We start from the raw sequence: 25,404 nt of genomic DNA, 5'->3' as shown, positions 1-25,404 counted from the left end.
GGGCCGTCCCATGCAATGCAGCAGTGCCGTCCTGGCCATGTCACTGTTGGGCCGCCCTATGCAATGCAGCGGTGCCGTCCTGGCCGTGTCACCATCAGACTGTCCTGTGCAATGCAGTGGCGTTGTCCTGCCTGTGTCACTGTTGGGCTGCCCTATGCAATGCAGCGATGTCGTTCTGGCCGTGTCACTGTTGGAGCATCCCGTGCAATGCAGCGGTGCCGTCCTGGTCCTGTCACCGTCAGACCATCCCATGCAATGCAACAGTGCCGTCCCGGCCGTGTCGCTGTTGGGTCACCCTATGCAATGCAGCGGTGCCGTCCTGGCCATGTCACCATGAGACCGTCCCATGCAATGCAGCGGTGCCGTCCTGGCCGTGTCACTGTTGGGTCACCCTATGCAATGCAGCGGTGCCAGCCCAGCTGTGTTGCTGTCAGCCCAGTGAGGCACTGCTTTGTGTCCAAGACACTTAGTTTCCTTTGGAAGGAGCAGGCTCTCGTGGTCCGTGTGTACACTGATTTCTTTATCTTTACTTCTAGCTAACGGCACTGCCGATTCTCTCAGCTCCAGCCCGAACATTTCCAACACTGCCAGTCCAAAGCTGGAACCACCCCCGTCTCCGCATGCAAACAGGAAGAAACATCGCAGGAAAAAGAGCACAGGGACCACACGGCCCGACGGCCCCAGCACCGCAGCAGAAGGTAGGAAAGGTCTGCTCCCCGGCGGGCAGCTCCGGCGGAGCCGGCAGGCCTCCTCCGGGGCGTCTCCGGGACCCGGAGCTGCTCTCCAAGCTCAGGCTCAGTCAGGAGCAGCAGCCGGCCCGGCTCCGTTTGTCCTTGGTTTCTCAGCTGCGATGGAAGCAGGACTGCCATCGTGCCTGTGACTGCAGCTACTCCTAGCCATGATAATTAATAACTGTATCAGCAGAGCTGACAGTGAACCAGAAAGTTAAGGTTGCCGGGCAGTTTCTACCATAAGAACTTGTTTTTGTTTGCTCATAGGTTTGCCCGGCTTTCACCCTGTAAAATTCTCATACCGGGCACCTGCCCCAGGCTGGGGGGTTTCAGCAAACTTCATCCAAGCCAGTGCAGGAGTATGCATTGCTCTACCTCCTCTGCAGAGAAAGGAACCCTCCATCTGTAAGAATTTTGACTTAACGCCAGGTCTTCCTGTCCCATAACAGTCAATAAGGTTTTGTAGTAAACTAAAATAAAGGCCAGGGAAGAGGTGAAATACAAGGGTTTGAAGCCAAAGGCTCCTGTGGAACACAGCAATGCCATCTGCCCTGTACTTGACAAAACGTGCTGTAGCTGCCCTGACATCTTGCTCCACGTGGCAGGTCAGCCTGCAGGCCGGAGGGCCTGGTTTTCCGCGCTGTAGCAGCTCATCTTCCTTCTCTTACATTCATTACCATTCATGATCTGCGCTGGAGTTTGACAGCTGTTGTTCAGTCTTTCCTGTTGTTGGTGATCTGCACCTGAAAACCACTGATTCTAGGAGAGACTTCCTCTTTGCAGTGGGTGATTCAGGCATCTTGAGCATCACTTGAGCCTATAATATGCACTAGATGCCTCAGAAAAAGCAGAAAGTAGTAACTGCACTTACATCTTGTTAAACAAATATCTTTGGAGCTCTGAGAAAGGCAGTTTGTTGATACTTGGGACACGTTACTGCCCTTCCCACAGCTCCTCTCAGTGGATCTTGATTGATAGCAATGAATTCTCAGTCCTGTGCTTTGAAAGAGACCTGTGTTTCTTCATGTATCTGGAAAAAGCAATACCAAAGACTTGGATGGTCTTACACCTGCACATGGGGCTGAGAGAGGGTGTACTAGAATCATGTAACTAGTAGAAAGCCTGGAAAAACTGGAGAGAGTTCAGAAGAAGGTCCCAGTTTGATTCAGGGTTGATGAATGCATTTATAACATGGATGTTGAGGTATTCAGCTGACCAGAATGGAGATTGAGAAGTGAAAGATGGTGCTATTGGTATTTACAGAAAAAGAAACCTGGTCCTGCAGGACCATTCAGCAGAAAATTGAGTGCACTTTCTTATGGAGAAGGTAATTAAAAATGGAAACAGTTTTGTGAGGCGAGGGAGCGGGTTAACCACTGCCCAAAGTGTTCAAGTTAAATGAGCCTTTGGCAAGGCATGTTTCATAGAATCATAGAATCACAGAATGCTTAAGGTTGGAAGGGACCTCTCGAGGTCATCTAGTCCAACCCCCTGCACACGCAGGGTCACCTAGAGCACGTGGCACAGGACTGCGTCCAAGTGGGTTTGAAGATCTCCAGAGAAGGAGACTCCACAACCTCTCTGGGCAGCCTGTTCCAGTGTTTGCTCTGACCCCTGCCAGAAGCCCCTGGGCTCTGCAGAGGGGTGACTGGTGGAGTCATCAGAGCTTCCCCCTTGGCTGCCTGGGAACAGCTCTGGAGCCAGCCCAGCTCTCCTGTCATCTCAGAGGGCTCTTTTTCAAACGCTGGCCATTTCTTGCTGCCCTTTCCTGTTTGGCGAGGGCAGGTGCACTGGTGGAGGCTGCTCACAGCATCCACACGGTGCCACGTGCTGTCTGTGGCATCAGAATATCCTTGGTTGCTCCCTGCCCCATCGTTGTCCACAGTGCTTTGCTGAGCAGGGGCCTGGTGCTGTCTGTGGGGACGGCCAGGCCCTTCCCCAGGATGATAGAGTTAATGTGGAACCCTGCCAGGTGCAGGAGTAATGTGATTTTTCCTACAATGTGCATTACTCCACATTTATCAACATGGAGCTTCATTTGGCAGTGAGGTGTCAGCTCCCAAGCTCCATCCGTCTCCAGCAGACCTTGCGCACATTGCTCCTGCAAGGAGCTCCCCAAGGACCGCGGCAGGTTGAGAGAGGGGTGGGCTCATGGCTATGGGGTGACCAGAGCCTGGTGGAGGGAGGGGGCACCAGAAAGGGCAGTCGCCATCCGTCCTCACCTGGGCTGTCCTCCCCTGCTCCTTCCCAGTCCTGGTGTCCTTCTGCCACCAGCAGGAAGGTGCAGCGTCCCCGGCTGAGCGCTGCAGCCGGCCGGCGGAGCTGGCGGAGCCCTCCGCGCGCTGGACCAGCGGTCCCACGCAGCGTCTCGCACATGCACTGTGGTCTGGTGGGTTTTTCAAGCCACCGTCTTTTAAAAAACTCATTCTTGATTTGTTTTTAGTGCATCCTGCTGCACTAGAGGAGTGAGTAGGCTGCCAAGGCAAGGGCTGGCTCAGTGCTGCTGGCGATGCCGTGCGCGGAGCAGCCGCCCGCGCCGGGCGCTCCTGCCGACACAGGCCATGCCGGGAGGAGCGTGTGCGTCCCGGCGCTGCGCCGCCCCGCTCGCCCCCTGCCCCGGCGCATGGAGCGGAGCGGCCGCGCTCGGAGCCGTCCTGCCAGCCCAGCCCCGGGTGCGCACGGGTGGCGCGGTGCAGCACAGCGGGTTGGCATCCCAGGGAAGCGGTGAGGTCTGGGGATAAATTGCCATCAGTTTATCTCATTTAGGAGGTAATCAGAGGCAGGGACGTGCGGAGCAATTGAATCTTAGTTGCTCTGAAGTGCCATAAATCAAACGAGCTGTTGCTTTTTTACATGGTCGCATGCTAACACGAGCGCGCCGTGAGGCTGCTGGGGAGCATCCGCAAACTGCACGAGCCGGGGCTGCGAGGAGCATCTCGGAGCTGCCAGCGGCTGCCGGGAGCATCCGTGGGACGTTGCACTGACGGCGCCAGCAAAGCCGGCCCGTGATGCACCCGTGCAGAGCGCCCTGCACGGCGCGACCCGTCCCTCTGCCCTGGGCTTGGCCGGGGCAGGCGGATGCGCCTGGCGCGTGGTGTCTTCGCGACGCTCCCTGCTCCCTGCTGCCAGCGCAGCGATAATGAACTTCTCATGTGCTCAAGGAGTGATGCCAGGCGCCCGGCGCGGTGCTGACAGCCCCTTAATGCGCTGCTCGCGGCGGCCCAGCAGCACGCTCCCCGCTTCCTTCCTGAGCGTTAAAACCCACGGGAAATTGATGGCCAGGGAAAAGCTGTGCTGGGGCACTGTGTGTGATTAATACGGGCTGTCGGGAGCGCGCGGAGCACGTGGCGGGGATCCCGGAGCTGCCCCGCGCTGCCGCCCGCCTCCTCGTCCAGCACTGACAGGTCGCGCTCGCTCGGCAGCCCCCGGCTCCGCTCCCTCCGGGCAGGAGGAAGGACCTGGACGGCCGGATCAGGACCCCCCACGTCGCCCCCGCAGTGTCCCCAGTGCTTCCCCCACGCTGCACCCCCCACAACCCCTGCATACCCCACAGCTCCTCCCCAGCCCCTGTGGGACCCTCGCACTGCACAGCCTGTCCCCGGGTCCCTGCAGAGCTCCCTCGTGCAGAGCTCCCCCGGCCCGGACACGCGTTGTCCCGCGCTCCCGGTCCTGGCCCATGTGTGCACGCACGGTGCGCGCTTGCTCCCTGGCTCTGCGCTCCACTCTGCGCATCCGCAGCTCTGTTCCCCCACGGAGCCCCCCGCATCTTGCCGTGCCACGGGGCCGCCGTGGGCCGTGGGCGACGGGAACGTGCTGCTCCGCTCGGGGCTGCCGCCACGGAGGCGGCGTGGGGTCCCCGTCGCAGCCCTCCCGCTGCAGCTCTCCTGGTGCCTTGCCACAGCAGAGGGCCCTGTCCCCGTCGCACTAATACAGGTTAGGAATATTGGGTTTAATGATCTGCAAAATGAGGAGGCAGCGAGCTGACATTTACGAATGGCGCCGCATCCCACTCTTCCCAGGCGCCTGCTAATTTGTTGATATCCCAAACACCTCGTAATGATGTGGCACGGTGGCAGCTTGCAAACAAGCGTCCCGAGGCCGGCACTGCCGCAGCAAGGGAAGGAGCCTGGGTGTCGGGGGGCTCTGTGCAGGCAGGACCTGCCTCACGGCACGGCGGCCCCGCAAGGCAGGACCCGTGCGAGCTGCTGCTCCTGAGCTGGGACAGGCTGCAGCAGGGTGCACGCAAAGGTGCTCGCTGCGGGACCCTCGCAGCCGCCCCCCTGCGCACAGCGGTGCAGCGCTGCAACAGCCCTGAGCTCATGCTGCACCGGCCGTGTGCTCACTCACACTGCACCGGCCCTGGGCTCGCCCTGCACTGGCCCTGCATTTGCCCTGCACCAGCCCTGCATTTGCACTGCACTGGCCCTGCACTCACCCTGCACCAGCCCTGCGTTCCCTTCCACTGCCGGCCGCCTCGCAGCCGGGCCGTGGGGTTAGCGCCCATTAGCAGAGCCAATTCACGCCATGCTCTATTCCGTGGCTCTTCGCGGGGCTCAGTCTTTAAAATATCATCAAAAAACCATCAAGAGAGAGCGAGAAGCCTGCGCATCTCCACTGCCCACCGCTCTAATGGAGCGGCCGCGATGGGCTCCCCCCGGCAGGTCTGCAGGCAGCCGCGGTGCCGACCAGACCGGCCGTGTTCCATCCAGGATGGCCCTGCCCTGGGTGGCTGCACAGGGCCACGGGGCACCCTCTGTGAAGCTGCTTGGAGCCCCCACAGCTTTTCCAGCCCTGCCACCCTGGGATGCAGCTCGGGCTGGGACCTGCAGCTCCCCACGCTCCAGCCATAGCCGAGCTCCTCTGCGGCCTCCAAAGAGCTCCGGCCCCAGGGCTGTCCCCAGCTACCGCAGGGAGAGAGAGGGGTAGAGGCTGCAGGGACAGGAGGGAGCTAAGGGGGAATAGGGCCTTTCTGTGACATGGGGGTGCCTGGGAGAGGCTTTGTCCATCGCTGCTGCGAGGACAGGCTGCCCAGGCTCTTGGCCCAGCCAAAGCTCCCTCGGGCTGCTGAGCGCTTGTGGTCCCCGGGAAGAAAAGCCGCTCTTTCCTTCCTGGCTATTAGCGCTTAGCTGCAGGCAACGTGTGGTTGCTGTAATCGATCCTGCAGCTGTCAGCGGCCTGGATCCTCTCGTGTCTTCCAATACGGCTGCAGAGGTGGAGGAACTGTCACTAAGCTTAGGCAGAGCGTGAGCTCCTGGGCCCAGCTCCCCGTCCCAGCCAGGAGCTGGAGGAGGCGGTGGCAGCTCAACCGGCCGGGGTGGTTGTGGCCAGGAGCTGGCACGGTGGCCTGAGTGCTCCCAAGCGCACGTTGCCTGGCTGGGTTGGTGCTCCTTGCCCGTGTCCGTGTGTGCCCGTGCTGGGGATAGAGTTGCCTTCCAGGTCAGTGGAGGCTCTTAGCCAGGGTATTGCCCAGTTACTTCTTCTCGTATCTGGAAGTTAAAGCATCTCTATTTTCAAATTCTTTCTGGTATTTCTGAGCTGGTATTCAGTGCTGTTAGAGTCTCCACAGTAAACTGGCTGGCAGGGCAGGAGCCCCTGTCCCCTGCTGGCACCCCAGATACCCCTGCTCCTAGCAGGAGGAAGGGTTGCAGGAGAGGAGTCCCAGGCTGAGTCTAGGAAACAAGGAGTGCAAGTTTCCCCTTCCTGCACAGAAATGCAAGCCGGCTGGCATGGCACCGGAGAGCCCTTCATCCCGAGTCGTTTAATCCTCCTGAGCACCTGCCGGGCAGCAGCCTCGTGCTCCTGCACCAGCGCGTGGCCTCAGCACTGATGGTCCCGAGCCCCTGCGGCTCCTGCTGGGGCCTCTGCAGCAGACACTGCGGAGAGCCCTGAGCATCAGCCCCGGCCAGGCATCTATCCAAGCAAATGTCACTGGGATTTGAGACCCAGACACAATGCAGGGCCCTGCGGCCACTGTGTGAGGAGATGGCTCTCTGCAGCACGCATAGCAGCGGCAGCAGCGTTTACCCCCAGGCTGGGCTGGAGGAAGCAGCTGCGTGTCAGGGAGACGCCGAGTCGGGTGTCGTGCCCGGCACTTGTTTGTGGCGGTGCTCAAACCTCCAGAGGACGTGAGAGTTGGAGGGAGCGCGTGGAGAGACCGTCCGGCTGTGCTGTCCTGCACGTCCCACGGCTGCCCCGCTCTCCTGGAGCGGAGCTTCACCGCAGCTCTGCTCGTGCACGAGCCCTGCTGGATGCGGCAGGGCTGCTGGGACGCTCAAGCCCATGGGACCTGGGCCCAGGTGCTGCTTGCTGGAGCAGAGGAGGTGGCTGCACTCTGCCCCATGGTGGGGATCCTGCCCCATGGCGGGGATCCTGTCCCACAGCAGCGATCCTGCCCCACGGTGGGGGTCCTGCCCCACAGTGGGGATCCTGCCCCATGGCGGGGGTCCTGCTCCATGGTGAGGGTTCTGCCCCACAGTAGGTATCCTGCCCCATGGTGGGGGTCCTGCCCCACGGCAGGGATCCTGCTCCACAGTGGGCCGTGGGGCCCCGCAGCCTCTGTGCCCTCTCTGGAGCTGCGCGATTGACTCCCTGCTTTTAATAGAGAGCTGGGAAGGCACATTATGGAGATGAGGGTGTTATTTGCATAACGCTAATTAGGTAATTACAAATCATTTTGCTATGAGCTGGAGCGTGTGCTGTGACATAACGTTTATTAGTCATTCCATTCAGGCCCCGCTTAGTTAAGTCATTTACTGCACTAACTACTGAAGTTGGCAATAAAAGGTAGACGCTGGTGCCTGGCTGCGGGGAGGGATGGGGCAGCTGCGGGGTCCACGCGCCCGGCACCGAGCGGACCGCAGCAGCGCCTTGCAGCAACCCCGCGGCACCCGCTCCAGGCACCCCGTCCCCCTCCGCTCTCCCAGGCTCCCACCGGAGCCGCAGCTGCCAGTGCCCGGCCCTGCCCTCTCCCCGGGCTGCTCCCTGCACCTCGCTGTGCCCCGTGCCCCAAGCCCCAGCGCGCCAGCTCTGGGCGCCCCTGGGACCCGCGGCGTTACCAGCAGGCACCAAGCCAGGAGGCCTCAGAGCTGAGAATGGCATCATCCTCTTCCCTGCACAGCATTCCCAGATTTCCTGGTTAGGGAAGGAGGCTGCATGTGCCGAGCGTGCGTGCTCGGTACCGCCAGAGCTGGGGCTGTGTGCAGTGCGGGCGTCAGGAGGGCCAGGGGCCGGGGTGTGCGTGGCTCTGCGTGCGCGCACCCCTCCTCCCGACCCATGCTGTGCTGCCCTTTCTTTTCCAGAACCAGATGAGCCGTTTGAGTTCATTATCGTTTCCCTGACGGGTCAGACGTGGCTCTTCGAGGCCTCCACGTCAGAGGAGCGAGAACTTTGGGTCCAGGCCATTGAGAGCCAGATCCTGGCCAGCCTGCAGGGCTGCGAGAGCAGCAAGAATAAGGTAGGCAGCTTCAGCCAAATTCTGCTTCCACCCCTCTGCTCCAGCATCTTCCTCGCTGCGTCCTTCCCTATCCCACTCACTTCTGCCTCCAGGCTGGATCCTGTGCCGGGGCCCCTGCTCCCCAGGAGGCCAGGATCCTGCCCCAGGAAAGCATCACTCCCGCTCCAGGCTCACCTGGCCCCAAAGCGGCTTCAGCTCCACTGTGCTCCCAGCTCCCAGCTAGGGCTGGATCCCCCACGCCTGCATCCCTGCATCCCTGCTCTGGCCCTGCATCTCCACTCCAGCCCTGCATCCCTGCTCCATCCCTGCATCCCCATTCCAGCCCTGCATCCCCGCTCCATCCCTGCTCTGGCCCTGCATCCCTGCTCCCCCGCGCCAGCCTGGAGGCAGCTTGCACCCCTCTCCATCTCCATCCCGCCGGGACGTGGCTCTCGTGCAGCGGGTGCCTCTCCTCATCGCTGGCGCGAGGCCCTGGTGTCCCTGCGCTGGCTGGGGTGCACTGGGGCTCGGGGGCTGTGGCAGCAGCCACCGAGTGCTCCGCTTCTCTTCCAGGCTCGGCTGGGCAGCCAGGGCGACGCGCAGGCCATGCAGGCCGTGCGCACGGCGCGCGGGAACAGCTTCTGCGTGGACTGCGACGCCCCGAGTGAGCAGTGCTGCTGCGCGGGGACACGGCTGGGGGGAGCGCGTCCCCCCGCCAAGGGACCCCGACGGGCTCCCTCCTCTCCTGGGGGACCGGGGATGGGGGGTGTCCTGCGGCGCGGGCCCCTGTCCTGCCACTCGTGGCCCCTCGTGTGGCTCCCCGGTGCTCAGGAGGAAGGGAGGGAAGTCGGGCAGGTCCCTGCAAAGCAGTGGCAGGACCGGACCGTGCTGGTGTTGACCCCGCTATGTGACCCCTGCACCTGCAGATCCCGACTGGGCCAGCCTCAACCTGGGCGCCCTCATGTGCATCGAGTGCTCGGGCATCCACCGGAACCTGGGCACCCACCTGTCCCGCGTGCGCTCCCTCGACCTGGACGACTGGCCCAGTGAGCTGCTCATGGTGATGACGGCCATCGGCAACGCGCTGGCCAACGCCGTGTGGGAGGGCGCCGTGGAGGGCTACCCCAAGCCCACCCCGGAGAGCAGCCGGTGAGGGCGAGCGGGGCCGCGGTGCTGCGGGGCTCCCGGGCTGGGAGCCAAGCGGGAGGAGGGCCGGGAGCCGCTGGGCCCCTCCGACCAGGCGCATCCTTCCGTGCCCGCGGGGTGGCTGTGGCCCTGGCCATGCCAGGGCTGCCGAGCCCGTCCGGCCGCAGGGCAGAAGGGGTTAACAGGCAGCTCGGCCGCAGCCGCGGGTCTCCAGGGTGCGTCCCTTTCAGGCCCTTTTCTGTCCCCATCGGAGCAGCCTGCTGTCACTCATCCCAACAAGAGCCCTTTCTGCGGCTCGGCGCGATAAGCGCGGGTCAGGGCAGGCGGCAGTGAGTGCGCAGCGTGCTCCGCGCGCCGCTTTGATGGCCGCGCGCCAGGTGCAGATGGAGAGAAAGGCAGAAGATAGCAGCGGTGCGGCCGCATCGATCTGCGCCGGCAGCCCCGCCGGGACGCGCCTGCCGGCGCTTTGTGCGCGCCGCGCGAGACGGCAGTGCCGATAAGGGGCCTCCCGCGGCCTCTGCTGCCACTAACCTTTTCTGCCGCTGGCCAAGGCCTGCGCGTGGGAGGGCCATGGCCCTGCTGCCCAGCAATGGACAGGCAGCGAGTGGGTGCTGGGGCACTGGTGCGGACACACGTCTCCGCTGCAGCAGACATGGGGTGGGACGCAGTGGCTGCTCATTGGGACAGGTTGCCCAGGGCGCAAGCGTGGGCCGTGGAGGAGTGTGGGCAGAGTGCGGGAGCAGTGCGCTGCAGCAGGATAAGCGTGCGGTTCGTGCCAGGAGCAGTGGGATAAGTGTACAGTTCATGCTGGGAACGGCGGGATAAGCGCGCAGTTCATGACGGGGGCAGCGCCCATGCAGCAGTTCATGCTGTGGGATGAGCGCACTGGCTGCACCAGGGTTAGCGTCCTCACAGCACCCAGTGCAGCATCCACAGCAGGCATCGGGCAGCAGCACCATGTTACATCTGTGCAGCCCGTCCTGCCGCATGCATGGGGCATCCATGGGGCTGGGCAGCCCAGTGCAGCCCGCGACAGCAACCATGTCCCACCTGGCAGGGAGGAGAAGGAGCGCTGGATCCGGGCCAAGTACGAGCAGAAGCTCTTCCTGGTTCCGCTGCCGCAGTCGGACATCCCGCTGGGGCAGCAGCTGCTGCGGGCGGTGGTGGAGGACGACTTGCGCCTGGTGGTGACGCTGCTGGCCCACGGCACCAAGGAGGAGGTGAACGAGACCTACGGGGACGGGGATGGCCGCACGGCCCTGCACCTCTCCTGCGCCATGGCCAACGTGGTCTTCACGCAGCTGCTCATCTGGGTAAGGCAGAGCCCCCGTCTCCTGCCCCTGTGTCCCCTGCTGCAGGTCCCTGCCCATGTCACCTGCACTGCGCATGTCCCCTGTAGCAGCACCAGTGCCTGTGTGCCCTGCAGCAGCACCAGGGCCATATCCCCTGCAGTAGCACTGGCTCCCATGTGCCCGCGGCTCCGGCCCCCGTGTGCCCTCCAGCACCGGCCCCCATGTGCCTTGCAGCAGCACCAGTGCCATACCCCTGCAGCAGCGCCGGTGCTGTGTCCGCTGCAGCAGCACCAGCCCCCTGTGCCCGCGGCACCGGCTGTCCTGACCGCCTCTCCCCCGCAGTACGGCGTGGACGTGCGGAGCCGGGACGCCCGGGGGCTGACGCCGCTGGCCTACGCGCGGCGGGCCGGCAGCCAGGAGTGCGCCGACATCCTGCTGCAGCACGGCTGCCCCGGGGACAGCGCCGGCCCCGCGCTGACACCCAGCCTGCCGCGCCGCAACGCCAACGCCAACAACAACGCGGGCGCCGCGCCGCACGCCGACCTCGCTCCCACACCCGCGCCCGTCTAGCCCTGCTGGCTCTGCGCCCGCTCCGGGGCACGGGGGCAGCAGGACGGCCCCGTGTAGCGCGTGCAGCAGCACCGGTGTCCGACGTGGGGCTGCGGGTGTCCCCACGCCCCATGGCAGTGCTCACAGCGCTCCACGCAGCATGGACAGGGATGCAGATGGCACTGCTGCACTCAACGACCAGTGCCATTCCACTGCGCGCCCCAACGGAACAGGCGCCTGCATCAGCCCAGCACGAGTCCCAGCCGCCCGCGGGGTCTCCGCTGGCACCCGCCACCGGGAGGACCGGCAGGACCAAGCAGCAGCTGGGCCCTCCTGGGGCCGTGGCGTGGGCCGCCGCGGGGGACCCGTTCCCTGTGTATAAAATGTACATTGGAAATATTTATATGGACGCTCTGTATATACGGTTCCTTTGCCTTGAGTTGCCCGTGTGTGTGACCCGCAGCCAATAAAGCGCCCGCTCCGTCTGCCAGCCTCGTGCTGCCTCCACGCTGCCGGCATCCGGTCCCGCTGCAGCAGCAAATGGGATGCAGGGGGAACGTGCATAAAATGGGGTGAGGGGTACCCGTGCTGCCAGAAAGGGGGGCTAGGGAGCCAAGGGGAGAAGGTGGGATGGGACATGGGTGGCCGCCTGCTGCGCCAGCTCCATCTCGCACGTGTGGCTCTGCCCGGGGCCTGCCCTGAGCTGCCCCAACCGCCTGTCTGGGCAGCAATGCAGCCGCCCTGGGAAGCGCAGGCGCCAGCTCCTCCCATGCAACATCTCCCCCCTGGCGCTGAGCCCTCCTGCGCTTGTGGCATGCAACAGTCCCTCGCTGGGCGCACACACTGTGCGTACAACGGGCGCACAGTGCACATGCATCACACACACAGTGCACATACAGCACACAGTGCACACAGCCTGCACACGCGGTGCACATGCCCCACGCACAGTGCGCACATGCCACAACATGTACTTACAGTGCACGCAGAGTGCGCATGTATCACACATGGAAAGCAGACACGCACATGCAATGTACACACAATGTACATGTACCACGCACAGAATGTATGCACACCAGACGTGCAGCACACACACAGCGTGCGCGCAGTGCCCATGTACACGCAAACACACACAGTGCCCATGTACACAGAGCCCATGCACACGCAGTGCACATGCAGCGCATGCAATGCCCATGCACACGCAGAGCACACACAGTGCCCATGCACACGCAGCACAAGCAATGCCCATGTACACGCACACACGCAGTGCCCGTGCACACACAGTGCCCATGCACACGCAGTGCACACGCAGTGCACGCAATGTCCATGTACACGCACACACGCAGTGCCCGTGCACACACCCCGCACACACCCGGCGCGGTGTGCGCAGGCCCAGCCCGGCGCGGGGTTTTCATGATTTCCTGGCGACTGCATTAGCGGGAAGGGAAGCCGAGGGACGGCAGCTCCTCTGGGGCCCATTAATCATCCCCCTCAGACAAGCTGCCTTGATTACAAGTGGCAAGAAATTCATTAGGGCTGCGGCTCTGACAACTTTTATCTGCGCGGCTGGATCTGACTCATTAGGCAGCCAAATTAAAGCCATGATGGGCCCTGATGAAATTCACTGCTTGTTTATCTTGTGCGATCTGATACATCTGCCCATACATCATCCCCCATGCGGGATCCCGCCCGGTCCATCCCTGGCGCCTCCCTTCCCATCCTGACCTGGCCGCTGCGGCCGGGGCCCTCATCTGCCCACACAGCACTGTGTTCACGGCCACATGCGCCTCACAGCCCTGCGCATCCTGCACGAGCTCAGCCCTAGGACGTCACAGCCTGGTGCACACACCACTGCGACAGCAGGTCCAGGCGCCCCTACAGCCATGTGCGTGTCCCGGCCCTTCACATGCATCATGGCCACATGTGCACAAACTGCACCCTGCCTGCACATTGCGGTCCTGCATGCACAAACTGCACCCTGCATGCACATTGCGGTCCTGCATGCACAAACTGAGCCCTGCGTGCACATTGTGGCGCTGCATGCAGGGAGATCCCGGGCTGGTGCCAGTGCCTGGGTGCTGCAGGCTGGGTGAGGAAGGTGCAGAGACCCAGGGAGCCGCGCATCACCTGAGAGCACGGTGCCAGGTCCTGGCAGCTGGAGCCACCATCACCTTGTTGTACTGTCCCTGGGCCTCCACCATTGCCCTCCCATTCCTGCGCTACCACCTGCCCTGGGAGGAGCGGCTGAGACCCCTGGGAGTTGTGCTGCCATTCAGAGGGACCTGGACAGCGTGCAGAGATGGGCAGAGAGGAGCCTCATGAGGGTCAGCAAAGCAAAGCGCAGGGTTCTGCACCAAGGCAGGAACGGCCCCAGCACAGCTTGGGTCGACCTGCTGGAGAGCAGCTCTGCAGAGCTGGGAGTCCTGGACAACAACATGACCATGAGCCAGCAAAGCACCCTTGGGGGCCAAGAAGCTCGATGGTCTCCTGGGCTGCTCTGGGAAGAGCGTTGGCAGCAGCTGGAGGGGCAGGGGTGACCCTGCCACCCTGCTCAGCCCTGTGGAGGCCACGTCTGCGGGGCTGGGTGCAGCGCTGGGCTCCCCGGACAGGAAGGACATAGAGCATCCGGAGAGAGTCCCATGAAGGAGCGCGGAGGGGATGAAGGTACCGGAGCATCTCCCACCAACAGAGGCCGGGGGAGCTGGGGCGGTTCAGCCTGGTGAGGAGGAGGTGCAGGGGGATCTTATCAACACGTGTAAGCGCCCACAGGGAGGGTGTCCAGAGGCCACCAGGCTCTTCTCAGTTGTGCCCAGCGATAGGGCAAGAGGCAATGGCCACAAACTGAAGCACAGGAAGTTCTGCCTGAATTCAAGGAAAAAATTCTTGCCAGTGAGGGTGATAGAGCACCAAACAGGCTGCCCGGAGAGGTTGTGGAGTCTCCTTCTCTGGAGAGCCTCAAAATCCACCTGGATGTGATCTGTGCAATATGCTCTAGGTGATTCTGCTTGTGTGTGTGGGCAGGGTTGGACTAGATGATCTTCAGAGGTCCCTGCCAACCTCAAGCCTTCTGTGATTTTTTTTTTCCATCCTGCTCTGCCAGCCCCTGGCTTTGGGCCTGACACCCGTCATGTTTGCAGAGCCCATCCCACAAGCCTCACAGGTCCCTGCAGCCCTTGGTCCATCACAGCTAGGGCTTAGGATCCCTTTGAAGATGTGGGAGGTCTTTGGGTAGCTGTTGGATGATAAAATAGTTCAGAATGCTCTAAAACTGGACCATGGTATCTCATCTCTTTGGCTGTCTAGTGTTCCATAACTGTTTCCCCATCATCCCGGGAACGGTTTCCCTGGGAAATGCCCTCGGCTGTTTCTGCTCTGCACCGTGCTTCCATCAGTCCCAACGCTCTCTGCCAGGGGCTGTCCTGTGGCTGGTGTGGCCATGGGACAGGAGCCCAGCAGAGGCTTCTGGAGGAAGCAGAGGTGCTACCTGCAATCCTGGGTAATGAGGAAGCTGCTACAATCCCGTGAAGCTCTTTGTACCCCCTCAGCATCCAAGCGAGCAGAGCACTGTCTAAGTTTCAGGTGGGTCAACACTGCAGAAGCTCCCACCAGGTGTTTGCAGGCTCCTGCACTGGCCATTGCAAAAATCTCCTGCTGCAACTGTGCAACACGAGGTGCAGTGGAGCTGGCAGGGAGCAGCTGAGTGGTCAGGGAGCTCATGACGTTCCCAGTCATCTGCAGAGCAGGAAGGGAGGTTGCTGATCCCATTCATGTGCAGCCAGAAGCCCTTGGCCTGTGTGTGGGTGCAGGTTTGTGGCACTGCAGGAGTCACACAGTGATGGCACCCACGTGCCATGGTGCAATCCATGGGGTACAGCCCAGACAGCAGGAAGCCTGACCTAACTAACACCTTGCTGCAGACTGAGCACACACAAACCCCCGCTGGGCGCTTCTGGGGAGGTGCTGCCAGGGATAGCACGGAAGAGCAGGGAGTCCCCATAGCACTGCACAGGGCAACCCTCCCTGTCCTGTTCTGCACAGCACAGAGCAGAGCAGCGGTCCCTGTTCTGCACAGAACAGAGTAGCGTCCCCTTCCCTGCATTGCACGGCGCGGCATTCCCTGTCCTGCACAGCGTGGAGCAGAGCAGCATTCTCTTCTCCGTCCCAGCTGCTCCTCGCTGTGGTGATATCGTCCATCACAGCTCCCACTGCAGCTTCACTCTTTAAAGCCAGGCACAGCAGCAGGACTTGGAGAACTTCTCAGAGCCACTTGCAGATCAGCCAGTCTGGGAGCAGCTGGTTCATGAGCAGCAGCAGCACTGTACTGTGGCCGCTCAAGTCTTCATAGCCACCCAGTGCTGGAGAATGCTCTGAACCAGCTTTGTTGCACTGAAGAACTGTCTGGAAAAGGGACCCCTGAGCCAGTAACTCCCAAGTGGGCTGTAATCACTGTTCCTTTTCTAGCTCTGTAAGAACCGTTTGCCAGGTCAATGAGTCAGGAGATGTCTGAGTACGGCGAATTTCCTTGTGAGGAAACTGCCTTTGTGACAGGCAAATAAGACTTGTATCCTTACTTTATACACACACACATATATATGAGTGTCGTGTGTGTGTGTGTGTGTGTGTGTGTGTGTGTGTGTGTGTATATATATATAATATATATGTGTGCATATACATAAAAAATGTGTGTGCATACAAGAATGCATGTCTATGCATATATATATATATATGTTTCAGATGCCTTTTACCAGTGTGTGTGTGTCCACATGCACCCGTAAGTGTGCGGGGGGGCGAGGAGCAAGACACCTGCTGGTCCCACTCCAGGTCACCAGACAACAGGACAGGTCGGACTATGGGAAGTTCCCAATACCCACAAGGAAAAAAAAACGCTACCAGGAAAGCAGGCAGTCACATCAGGCAGAGGAACAGGGGCCCCAAAAGGCTGTGGGTTCTCTATCCTTCGAGATGCTCTGTCAGGCAGGGGACTTCCTTGGCTCCCCGATCCCAGTGGACCCTCTCTGAGCGGGTCTGGACCAGTGACACCAGAGGTCCCACCCTGGCTACCTGGGTCTGTCACACAACTGCTGCAGATCTTCACTGCGTCCTGGCTCTGGGATTCATCCAACTCAAAAAAATGTTCTTTAATTCTCAAAGTCCCAAATAAAAGTTTGAGAAGTTTTGGTTCTCAAATCCTGTCTGCGGTCTGTGTGCCAACAAGTGTGTGTCCATGGGAGCAATGGGAGCACTGTAGCCAGGGCTCAGGTGGTGCATGTGGCCAGTGCAGCAGGGGTCAGTGCCAAGATAAACTAATGTGGGATTGGGATGCATTGAGATACATCAAAACACAGCATTTGGCCAGAAACACCCACTGGAGGTGGGTTAGGTTACACCCCACCTCCACTGGAGCAGAGGAGAGGGTGGAGGTCGGGGGTGTAACCTAAAACAAAATCCAGCTCCTTTCAGTGGGGCTGCAAGCTTTTCTCAGAGCGCTGTGCTAATTCCTGCACGGAGCTGCGAGAGGCTGAGCGCCCGCAGCGGCGGCGGCACAGACCCCTCGTGTGGTCACATCGGTAGTGACAGAGCAGCGCTCCGGGCTGCACAGCCGCTCGGCCAGGCCTGCAGCTGGCCTGGCTGCCATGAGCCGCTCGCACCCCGTGTGCGGCTGCTGCGCGGGGGAGACGAGCCGAGTTCCTCTGCCTTGGACAAGCCCTGAGCTGGGGAGGAGCCGCCTTCATGAGGGTCTTCCAGCACAGGCAGCTCCTGAACTGCTCATCCAGGGGGAATGACCAGTACCCAAGGGCAGGACACCTGCGACTGGTGCTAGCGGGCACCTACCTCCCCCATGCAGCGTAGATGCAGCAGACGCTGACATTGGAGTAGCCCAAGCCCGTGTTGGAGCTGCTGAGGGCAACACCAGGGCAGGCAGGTCCCAGGGTGCTCAGTCCTGTCCAGCTCGGCAGCACTGGATGTGCCTGGCCCCAGCTGCAGGAGGGAGGGTCTGCTCTGCTGCCTGAGCGGGTGCTGGTGAAACCTGGCCAAGATCCTTCCACCTGCCTCATGTCCTGAGCACCCACCTTCCTGGAAAACAGGCACCTCCTGGGCAGCTCGGCGTGCGGCCTTGCCCAAGGGTTACTCCTCACTGAGCTACATTGCCCACACAGGGCAGGAGAGCCTCCCGCCAGCTTGCTGAGGTGGCCTCCGCACCAGGACTCAACATGCAGCCCAGGCACGGGACTGTGCTGCAGGTAAGAGGACAAGCTGGACACAGGACCGGGGTCACAGGGCCAGGGAGCCTCCCCCAAGCAGGTAGGATGGGCCTGCCCTTGCTGTGGTGGCCAGGAGTGCCTGTGTCCAGAAGGGTGAGGTCACCACTGGCCACCAAGGGTTTCTCCCACTCTTCAGGAGCTGTTAGGGCTGACGGAGGTGTCAGCTCACTGTGCACATGGGCTGGGCAATGCTCCCCAAACCTACAACAGTCTTGCATAGCTGGACATAGCAAGTTAGACGCTGCTGACCCAGGCTGAGCTACAACCACATGCCAGTGCAGGACTGGATACTCATCACACTCTGGCATTGGGCAAAGTCATCTGAGATACTCCTTGGCTTCAGAAGCAGCGTGCAATAGGCCTCACGGGAAAACTATTCCTGCCTGGTTAGCGTGCAAGTGACAGCCCCTCATCAGGGACACCCATAACCCCTGCATGAGTGCAGATAGAGACCCAGCAGCAGTCCCAGATTGGGACAGGAAACCCATATCCAGGCCCTCCCTGCTCATAACTGCAGCAGCCCCAGCAGCACCATGGCAAGAGAAGAAGCTCCTGGCACTGCAGCGGTCGCACCAGTGAGGCACCCGAAGCAGGGCAAGAGACTTTCCCTCCTCTCCATTCAGCTGTGGAGTTATGAGTTACAAGGAGCCCAAGCTACAGTCATCCCCATCCCCTTCCCTTACAGGAAGGAACTGGAGGGTCGCTTGGTGTACGAAGGAGGAGGAAAGGCTTCAGGGCAGGTCTCGTCCAGCAGGCAGGGGGTCCCCATGGCATGGAGGGCTTGGCAGGTTTGGAGCAGCACTATATAGCTGCTCGTAGCATGGAGGGGTTTCATGTGTATTGCACCAGGCACAGGATCAAGGGGCAGGCGTCCTATTGCAGTGGACAGGGGCCATGGGGCCAGGTTGGGGGTCTCTCCTCACCAGAGGTGTGTGTGGAGCTCAGCCTCCAGCGAGAGCAGCAGGGAGTGGATCTTTGTGGGGCCGGTCCTGGCCCCGGGACCGGCAGGACGGGAACAGGGGCGGTCGCCCAGGGTGGGAGGTGCAGGGGACACGGCTGCCCGCCCCCTCCCCTCTGCCCCCCGCCCCTGGAGCGGCCGCCCCGTCCCGTCCCTGTGGGCGGGCGGTGCCAGGGAAGCCCCTCGCCTCGCTCCATAGAAAATAATTTATTGAAATCACAGCTATACACGGGCGGGCGGCGCCCGGCCTGCTCCGGCCCGGGGCTGCCGGCGGCCCGCGCTCCCCGCGGCACGGACAGGCAGACGCGCTGCCTTATGTACAGACTTTACACGGAATAAATAAGGGACATGTACAGAGGAGCGAAAGCGGGCACCCGGCCGAGCCCCCCGCCGCGCCAGCCCCTGCCTGCGGCCGGGGCCGAGGCCGGCGGCCCGCCCGCCCCTAGGTCCGTGAGTCCCGAGGCGCTCAGGGCCGGGCGCCCTGCTCGATCTGCTGGTGCTGGCTGCGCACGGCGAATCGGTTGACGTGCACCGGGATGGGCACCACGATCTTAGGGTTGCGGACGGGCTCGCCCGAGCGGTTGCTCACATTGCCCGCCTTGATGCGTTTCCACTTGGCGCGGCGGTTCTGGAACCAGATCTTCACCTGCACCTCGCTGAGCTTCAGGGCGTGTGCGATCTGGGAGCGCTCCGTGAGGCTCAGGTACTTCTTGCAGTGGAACTCCTTCTCCAGCTCCAGCAGCTGCTCGCTCGTGAATGCCGTGCGCCGTCGCCGGCTCTTGCCGGCCCCGGAACCCGGCGGCGTTTGCTCGGCCGTGGGGCCACCCTTGCCCTTGCCCTTGGCGCCCAGCCCGCCGCCGGCCGCTCCGTCCAGGAAGGGCTCGTCCTCGCTGTCGCCTGCCGAGCTCTCCTCCTCCCGCTCGCTGCAAGGCGTTGCCGCCGACTTCACCTCCAGCTTCTCCTCGTCCGAGCTGTACGCCTTCCCGTCTGCGGGGCACACAGCATCAGTGCGTGCTGGAGCGACCCACGTGGGTGCCCGCGCCACGAAGCCCGGCCGCCCCCATTGCCCGAGGGCTCCCCTTGCCACGGAGCCACTGGAGCCCCTTCCATCCTCAAACCCGGCCCTGGGTGCCTGCACTGCAGAGCCACGGGGGTAGCCAGGCCCATGGGGGGTCTTGGGGCACCCCATCCCTCCCCTCAGTGGCGGCCCAGCGGCACCAGGAGTGCTGGGCACGGGGGAGGCCCAGCCACGCTGCTCTCCCCGGCCCAGAGCTGCGTGTCCCGCTCTGCCCAGCTATGCAGCCCCACAAGCACAGCTCAGCCCATCTCTGAGCCACTCCAGCTCCTGCCACTGCCCCATCCTGCAGCTGGGCAGCAGGATCACCACCTCCCCATGCCGCAGAGCACACCGCTGTCCATCCAGAGCTTGTCCAGACCTGTGCTTCCTTCTCAATTCAACCCTCCTCCTGACCCATCCCACTGTGATTGACCATCTAGTGCTGCTAGGAGCTGAAGGACTTCCCAGGAAAAAGCAGCCTGCCTCAGTGTCAGCCCAGCAAGCCTTCTCCGCAGGGTTCTGCAGGCTGTGGGGTATCCTGCTGCTCTCCCTCCCTAGCCCTGGCTGCAGCACAGCAGAGCGGCACAGCCTGGCAGCAACGTGCTCTGGCAGCTGATGCACAAGGCTCAGCTTCCTTCACAGAAGGGCAAATTGGCTAGGCAGGCAAGAGGCAGCCACCAGCACCCAAAGATGGGATCCCAGCCCAAGCCACCCAGACAGGAGGCAGCACTTGGGCCAAAGCAAACGCCTCTGCTATGTTGCCTGCAAGGTTACTGATAGGGACTTTAGGAATGAATCTTCTGCTTGCCAGCTTCTTTCATCCCAAACTAGTCTCCAAAGGCTTAAAAGCCCATGGAACACAGGAGGGAAAGAGTTGTTAGGAAGGAGGCCTGGAATCCAGTCACTTTCTCAGCAGAAGTGATCCAGCAAAGCTCTCACAGGGTAAGATCCTCTGGGCCACAGACAGGTCAAGTTAAGTGAGAACCCTCAGCTACGCACAAACTGATGAAATAGCTGCTCCATCCTGCTGAGGCCGCTGGCAGCACCACATTCTGCAGGTCTCACCCACAGGTGGGAACTGCTGCTTGAAGGAGAAGGTCCTGAAGCACTGCAAGGTTCAGTACGACCCTACATACAGAAGGAGCAACAGCTCTCCAAGCCTCTGAACGGTGTTCAGTGGCTGACAATTGCAGCTGGACCTCTGCAGCTCCAGTTGGCTCACCTCTGCTCAGAAGGGACAGCGGGATAGCTCTCAGGCTGAAAACGCACAAGCAGCAATTGCAAGAAACTGCTTAAGACCAAGAGGCATTCTTATGAGCGGGTCATCATGGACCCAGCCCTCACTGGTCCTTTAGCAGGTCTGCAGCTTCTGGAGAGTGACTTTTGAGAAATGGAATTACGTACCTGTTCCTCCCGCTCCACACAGCAGGAAGAAGCACCTCCATCAGGTGCTGCAGAACAAACACTGTTTTCCTGAGGGCTCTTGGAAGAGACCTGAGAGGAGGGAGAGACCTCCCACAGACAGACAGTCCTGCTACACAGGAGCTGCAGCAAAGTTGTGCTTGGGCTGCTGAGGGAGTAGCAACAGGCACCAGGGAACACGTGGCTGCCAAATGTCTCAAGCAACCACTATTTCTGTCCAAGAGCAGGAGAGCTTTCATTTCTGTCTACCGCCTCTGTCCAGGGGGCAAGAGTCCTTGACAGGATAGAAGAGCTCTTATGAGGACATCCATATCTTCACCAAGACTGATCATGGGCCCTGCCCTGAGCCTGCTCTTCCTAGGGGCAGGCAGGGCATCACAGCAGCCATACTCACAGACAGTGCAGTTTGCTCTCATAGACTTGGTTCATGTCCTCTTGGCGACTGGAAGGAGGCTGAGCTACCAACTGTAATATATCACCCCCAAAGTATCTGCTATCTGTGGGTACACTTATCTTAATCAGACCACAAGTTTTAAACAGTATCTGGCAGATTAAATTGCCTAACATTTGTTTCTTATAAAGGGGTGGCTTTGCCAGGAACCTGGTGATAGAGTTTTTACAAAGAAAACTGGTACCTTAGTCTGTTAACCTCCTGGTACTTCTTCATCAAGGAAGCAATGAAAGCGGTGGAAACCAGCTGCCTAGTTGGGAGGGTTTACTGAAGCTTCCAAAGGTCTTTGTCAAGAAGCAAAGTATTTATCATGAAGCAAAGTATTGCAAAATTGAAATACCAACAGAAGGTAATAGGTGAAGATTAAGACTGATCCATCACTTTGCTGTTCAGAAGCCCTAGCTTTTTGGTGGTCTGACTGCAGAAGTGGTAAGGATGGTGAGCAGAGGTGGATGAGTGTGATAGGTGACAAGTCAAGGTTAAGTAGGATCAGCAGGAGCCAGATCAAAACAAGTGTTGTGACAGCCAGAAGAGCCCAGTGCTGGTAAATAGACAAGAGCCCCTTGACGTGTTCATGAGGAACAACACAGAACTTCTCCGCTTTCCTCTTGATTGGATGTGGAGTTACTACGTCAATCCAAGAAAGGGTCTGGACCCACTTGGTGGAGACCTCAGCAGCTCAGGTACAATCAGGTTTCAGGAGAGGGGTGGAGGGCTGGATTAGAGTCACTTTATCCTGGATGTCACACACTTTGTTATAGTTTCTGAAATAAACCAGACTCCAGGCTTTCCTGCATCTTATGAACAGTTTCCCCACACTCCTTTCCTCTCCCAAGAAGCGTGTCAACAGCCAGAAGTAGGTTTGAAATGTTTTAGTTGCAGAGAGAGAAAGCCTGAAACAGAACATGAGTTCCTTTGGCTGAGCTAGCAAGTCACTGGAGTGATCCTGCTTCCACAGACATCCAGAGAGACAAATAGTGATTTCACTTGATGGCAGTAAGATAGGTGGCAGCAGTTCTTCTTCTCATGATTCCTGGACAGATCTTCTATGGAACATCTTGCCTCAAAATGTGGCTGATACTGAGTTTGTCTGTCTCTCCTTTCTGGTAGACTCTGGTGGTCTTCCCCAGACATCTGCTTTCAGCCAGTGTCACAGGTGGAACATTAGGTCAGACAGCATTATAGGTCGTTTTGGATGTCTCCTTTTGGCATGAAGCATCTTTCTCTGAGATCTCTCTTTGTGGAGCAAGCCCACAGAAACCACCTCAGGTGAATGTGAGGCTGTTCAGTAAAACACGCTCTAATGGCCATCTCCAAGAGCCTTGGCAGGTACAGTCTGGGGAAGGGTTAAGCAGGGCCGAAGGGGGCACATTTACCCTGACAAATCCTCTTGGACCTGGGCAGAGCAAACCATGCAGTGAGGTCCATATGGACATGAGCCTGCGCAGGGTTGCAAGCATCATTCATGGAATACAGACTCCAGAGTAAGCACAGTGCCAAGAGACAGCTAAAGGCAATAGAGAGTGAATAGCTATAGCAGGACAAATTTCATTCCATCATAGGAGCCAGCTACAAGACAAGCCATAGAGATGATATTTCTCATCATCTGAGTCCCACAGGAGGTGAGAGCGTGTTTGGCTTAGCTGCAGAGGAGCCACACAAGGAGGTCAAGGCAGAGCACAGTTCCTCCCTGGCAGCTGGGCAGATGCAGTGTGAACCCATAGCAGGACCAGCACACTCAGACCAGGACAATTCTGTCCCCAAGGAGTCTCTCACAGCAGAACTGAGGCTGCCTTCAGCTTTCAACCCTGCACAGCAGCTTGGGAGCACCATAGGATCACTGAAGCTTTGGTGACCTACAAAAGCAGCGGGGATACGAAAAGCCCTGGTTGTCCTGCTAAGGGACTAGACTCAAGGAGTGTTTGAGCAGCGGCAACAGCCTGACAAGGAAAGAAAATGCAAGGAAAAGACCCCAGCCAGCTGGTGCAGGCTGTGTGTGGAGATGCTAAAGGGAGCTTGGAGAGCAAACAGTCAAGCTCTGCAAGATGCAGCGGGACTTCTCAACACAGATCTGTGTGCAGCCAGGGAGCCCGCAAGAGAAAGGTGGGTCTCGGGGACAACTGGAGGCAGCTCCCAAAGAGGCCGAAGGAGTTAGCGGTTGCCTTGCACCAGCCTCGCATTGGAAAGGAGCTGCAAGCCTGCTGCTGCAGCAGAGCAGGAAAACGAGCAACAGGTCACCGGGTCGGTGCCGGCAGCCTCGGCTCACAAAGGCAGCGGCGCCGCCCGCCCGTCCGCCCCGTCGGGCTAAGCACAGCGCCGAGCCCCGCGGCTCCCACGGCCCGGGCGCATCGAGCGGCGGGGAGCGGGGCCGCCGTCGGGTCAGAGCTGCCCCGCGTCCCTCTGCTCTCGCCTCGGGGGCCCCGCGCTGGGGAGCGCTCCTCGTCCCGCGCTTCGCGGCCACTGCGCGACGCCGCCGGCAGCGGAGCGGGACCCGGGCGCCGCGGCCACGGGCGAGCCAGGGCCCGGTGGGTTTCGCCGCGACCCGGGGACGCTCCTCGGCCACCGCCGGAACGCGACATCCTGCGGGAGCAGCGCACAGCCCCGCGCTGCTCGCACCGTCCAGGACCAGGGTGGGAGCAGGACCGGATTGGGGCACACCGTGGCCGGCGCCGAGGCTGCGCGTGGCCCCGCGGAACCGGTTCGGCGGGGCGGACGCTCCGTCTGCATCCGCTAACCCGGTCCGGGGGCCAGGACCTCGGAGAGCTCCGCGGCACGGGGCTGGGCTCCGGGCACCTCGCGCCCGCCCCCGTCCCACCTCCGGCCCCGGTCCCGTCTGGACGGACGGTCCCGGCCGGCGGCTTCGCGGCTTTTCCGCCCCGCGTCGCGAACGCGGCGGGAGGAGTTTGTCCTGCGCCATTGAAAGTTGCGGGCGCTAGGGAGCAACGGGGACGGTCCGGAACCGAGCGGAACTGGCCCAGTCCCTGGGCTCTCTGCCTGGCGGGTCAGCCCGACAGTGCAGCCGCGAGCGGGTGCCCCGCCGTCCTGTCCGCAGCGGCCCTGGTCCCACGCTCCCGCCTGCGGGGGCCCGTCCCTCGGAGCTCCGCGCCGCTGCCGCTTCGCAGACTCCGACTGGGCTGCTGGCTGAGCCCGGACAAGACCGGGCGGGCGCCTGCGGAGCTCCTGGGCGAGAAGGTCCGGCGGCCGGCGCGCGGGAGCTGCGTGCGCGGGGCCGTTCTTACCTGCCAGGCCAGGAAAGGGGTCCGAGAAGTGCAGCGGGGGCTCGGGAGGTCCCTTGTCGCGCCCCGGCGGCAGCTCCTCCGCCTCAAGGCTGTCGGCGCCGCGCCGACAGCCGGCGTCGGGGTTGGCGCGCGGCGGCGGCAGCTCCTGCGGCGGGTAGAAGCCGTCGGGGGGCTCCGAGAAGCTGGGCAGTGCCGTGGTGAGCGCCACCATGGAGGGCACGGCCTGGCCCAGGCTGGCGCAGAAGGTGTTGGTGAGGCGGCCGGCGAAAGAGGCCAGCGGCGCCAGCGGCGGCAACCCCGACTGCAGAGGCGCGTGGGACAGAGCCTGCGGCAGCACCAGCGGCCGGTACGGCATGAACATGGGGTAGCCGGTGTAGAGCAGGTGCCCGGAGCGCGGTGGCGGCGTCCCGATGAGCGAGTCGATGGAGAAGGCGGTCCCCTGGCCGCTGGGTCTCTGCATGGCGAGCGGGCGCCGCCGGCTCAGCCGGCACCAACTTTCCGGCGAGCTCGGGCCGCCGCCAACTCGCCACGCCGCCGCGGCCGCCGCCGCGGCCCCGGCCCGCGCCCGCTGCCCGTGGGCTCCGCGCCCGGCGAGAGCTGCCGCCCGCCGCTCGCTGGCTCCGCGGCGGAGTGCAGGAGCGCTCGGAGCCGCGGGGGGGCCGGGCCGGGCCGCGAGGGGAGGGGAGGGACGGGAGGGAGGGAGGCGGGCGGGGGTGTCGCCCTCTGCTCTCATCCATCTTCCGCACATCACGGTCCAATTGCTCCTTCAGCGCCCGCGCCGGCGGGGCAGGACTCCCCGCTCCCCCGGCGCGGCCGGCCCCTGGGAAGGCGCCTCCCCCTCCCGCCTCATCAGCTGTTATTAATGGT

At 61.5% G+C, this 25,404-nt stretch overlaps 2 protein-coding genes across 3 annotated transcripts in view; one reads left to right on the top strand and one right to left on the bottom strand.

Annotated features, from left to right (window-relative positions):
* AGAP3 (ArfGAP with GTPase domain, ankyrin repeat and PH domain 3) overlaps window positions 1–11,171 on the top strand; it is a 113,497-nt gene extending 102,326 nt beyond the window's left edge. Inside the window, exons 13-18 of the mRNA XM_088519951.1 lie at window positions 537–698; window positions 8,030–8,184; window positions 8,737–8,827; window positions 9,090–9,312; window positions 10,367–10,622; window positions 10,944–11,171. Of these exons, the coding sequence (XP_088376077.1) occupies window positions 537–698; window positions 8,030–8,184; window positions 8,737–8,827; window positions 9,090–9,312; window positions 10,367–10,622; window positions 10,944–11,171 (1,115 nt within the window). The remainder of the gene's footprint in view (window positions 1–536; window positions 699–8,029; window positions 8,185–8,736; window positions 8,828–9,089; window positions 9,313–10,366; window positions 10,623–10,943) is intronic.
* Window positions 11,172–18,834: 7,663 nt separating this feature from the next.
* GBX1 (gastrulation brain homeobox 1) lies at window positions 18,835–25,009 on the bottom strand. 2 transcript variants are annotated; one of them, XM_088519963.1, is made up of 2 exons: window positions 24,538–25,009; window positions 18,835–19,382 (listed from the first exon to the last, which is right to left on the bottom strand). In XM_088519963.1, the coding sequence occupies exons 1-2, from the start codon at window positions 24,995–24,997 to the stop codon at window positions 18,835–18,837; spliced, it is 1,008 nt and encodes a 335-aa protein (XP_088376089.1). In that variant the 5' UTR covers window positions 24,998–25,009. The 2 variants fall into 2 exon arrangements, with proteins under 2 accessions (XP_088376089.1, XP_088376090.1); XM_088519964.1 differs by having other exon boundaries at window positions 18,835–19,355.
* Window positions 25,010–25,404: the final 395 nt, after the last annotated feature.

This window comes from Tinamus guttatus, unplaced genomic scaffold (assembly GCF_059628265.1).
Source record: "Tinamus guttatus ecotype Peru unplaced genomic scaffold, ASM5962826v1 Tinamus_guttatus_pri_ptg000078l, whole genome shotgun sequence".
Taxonomy (NCBI): Eukaryota; Metazoa; Chordata; class Aves; order Tinamiformes; family Tinamidae; genus Tinamus; species Tinamus guttatus.
This window is presented reverse-complemented; position numbering and strand designations above follow the sequence as displayed.

What these genes read in the sequence shown, in the direction of transcription:
- GBX1 (XM_088519963.1), bottom strand. Translation starts at nt 24,997, where the DNA reads ATGCAGAGACCCAGCGGCCAGGGGACCGCCTTCTCCATCGACTCGCTC. An exon ending in CCCCTTTCCTGGCCTGGCAG is followed by an intron (nt 19,383 to 24,537) that starts GTAAGAACGGCC and finishes GGGTCGCTCCAG; the next exon opens with CACGCACTGATGCTGTGTGC.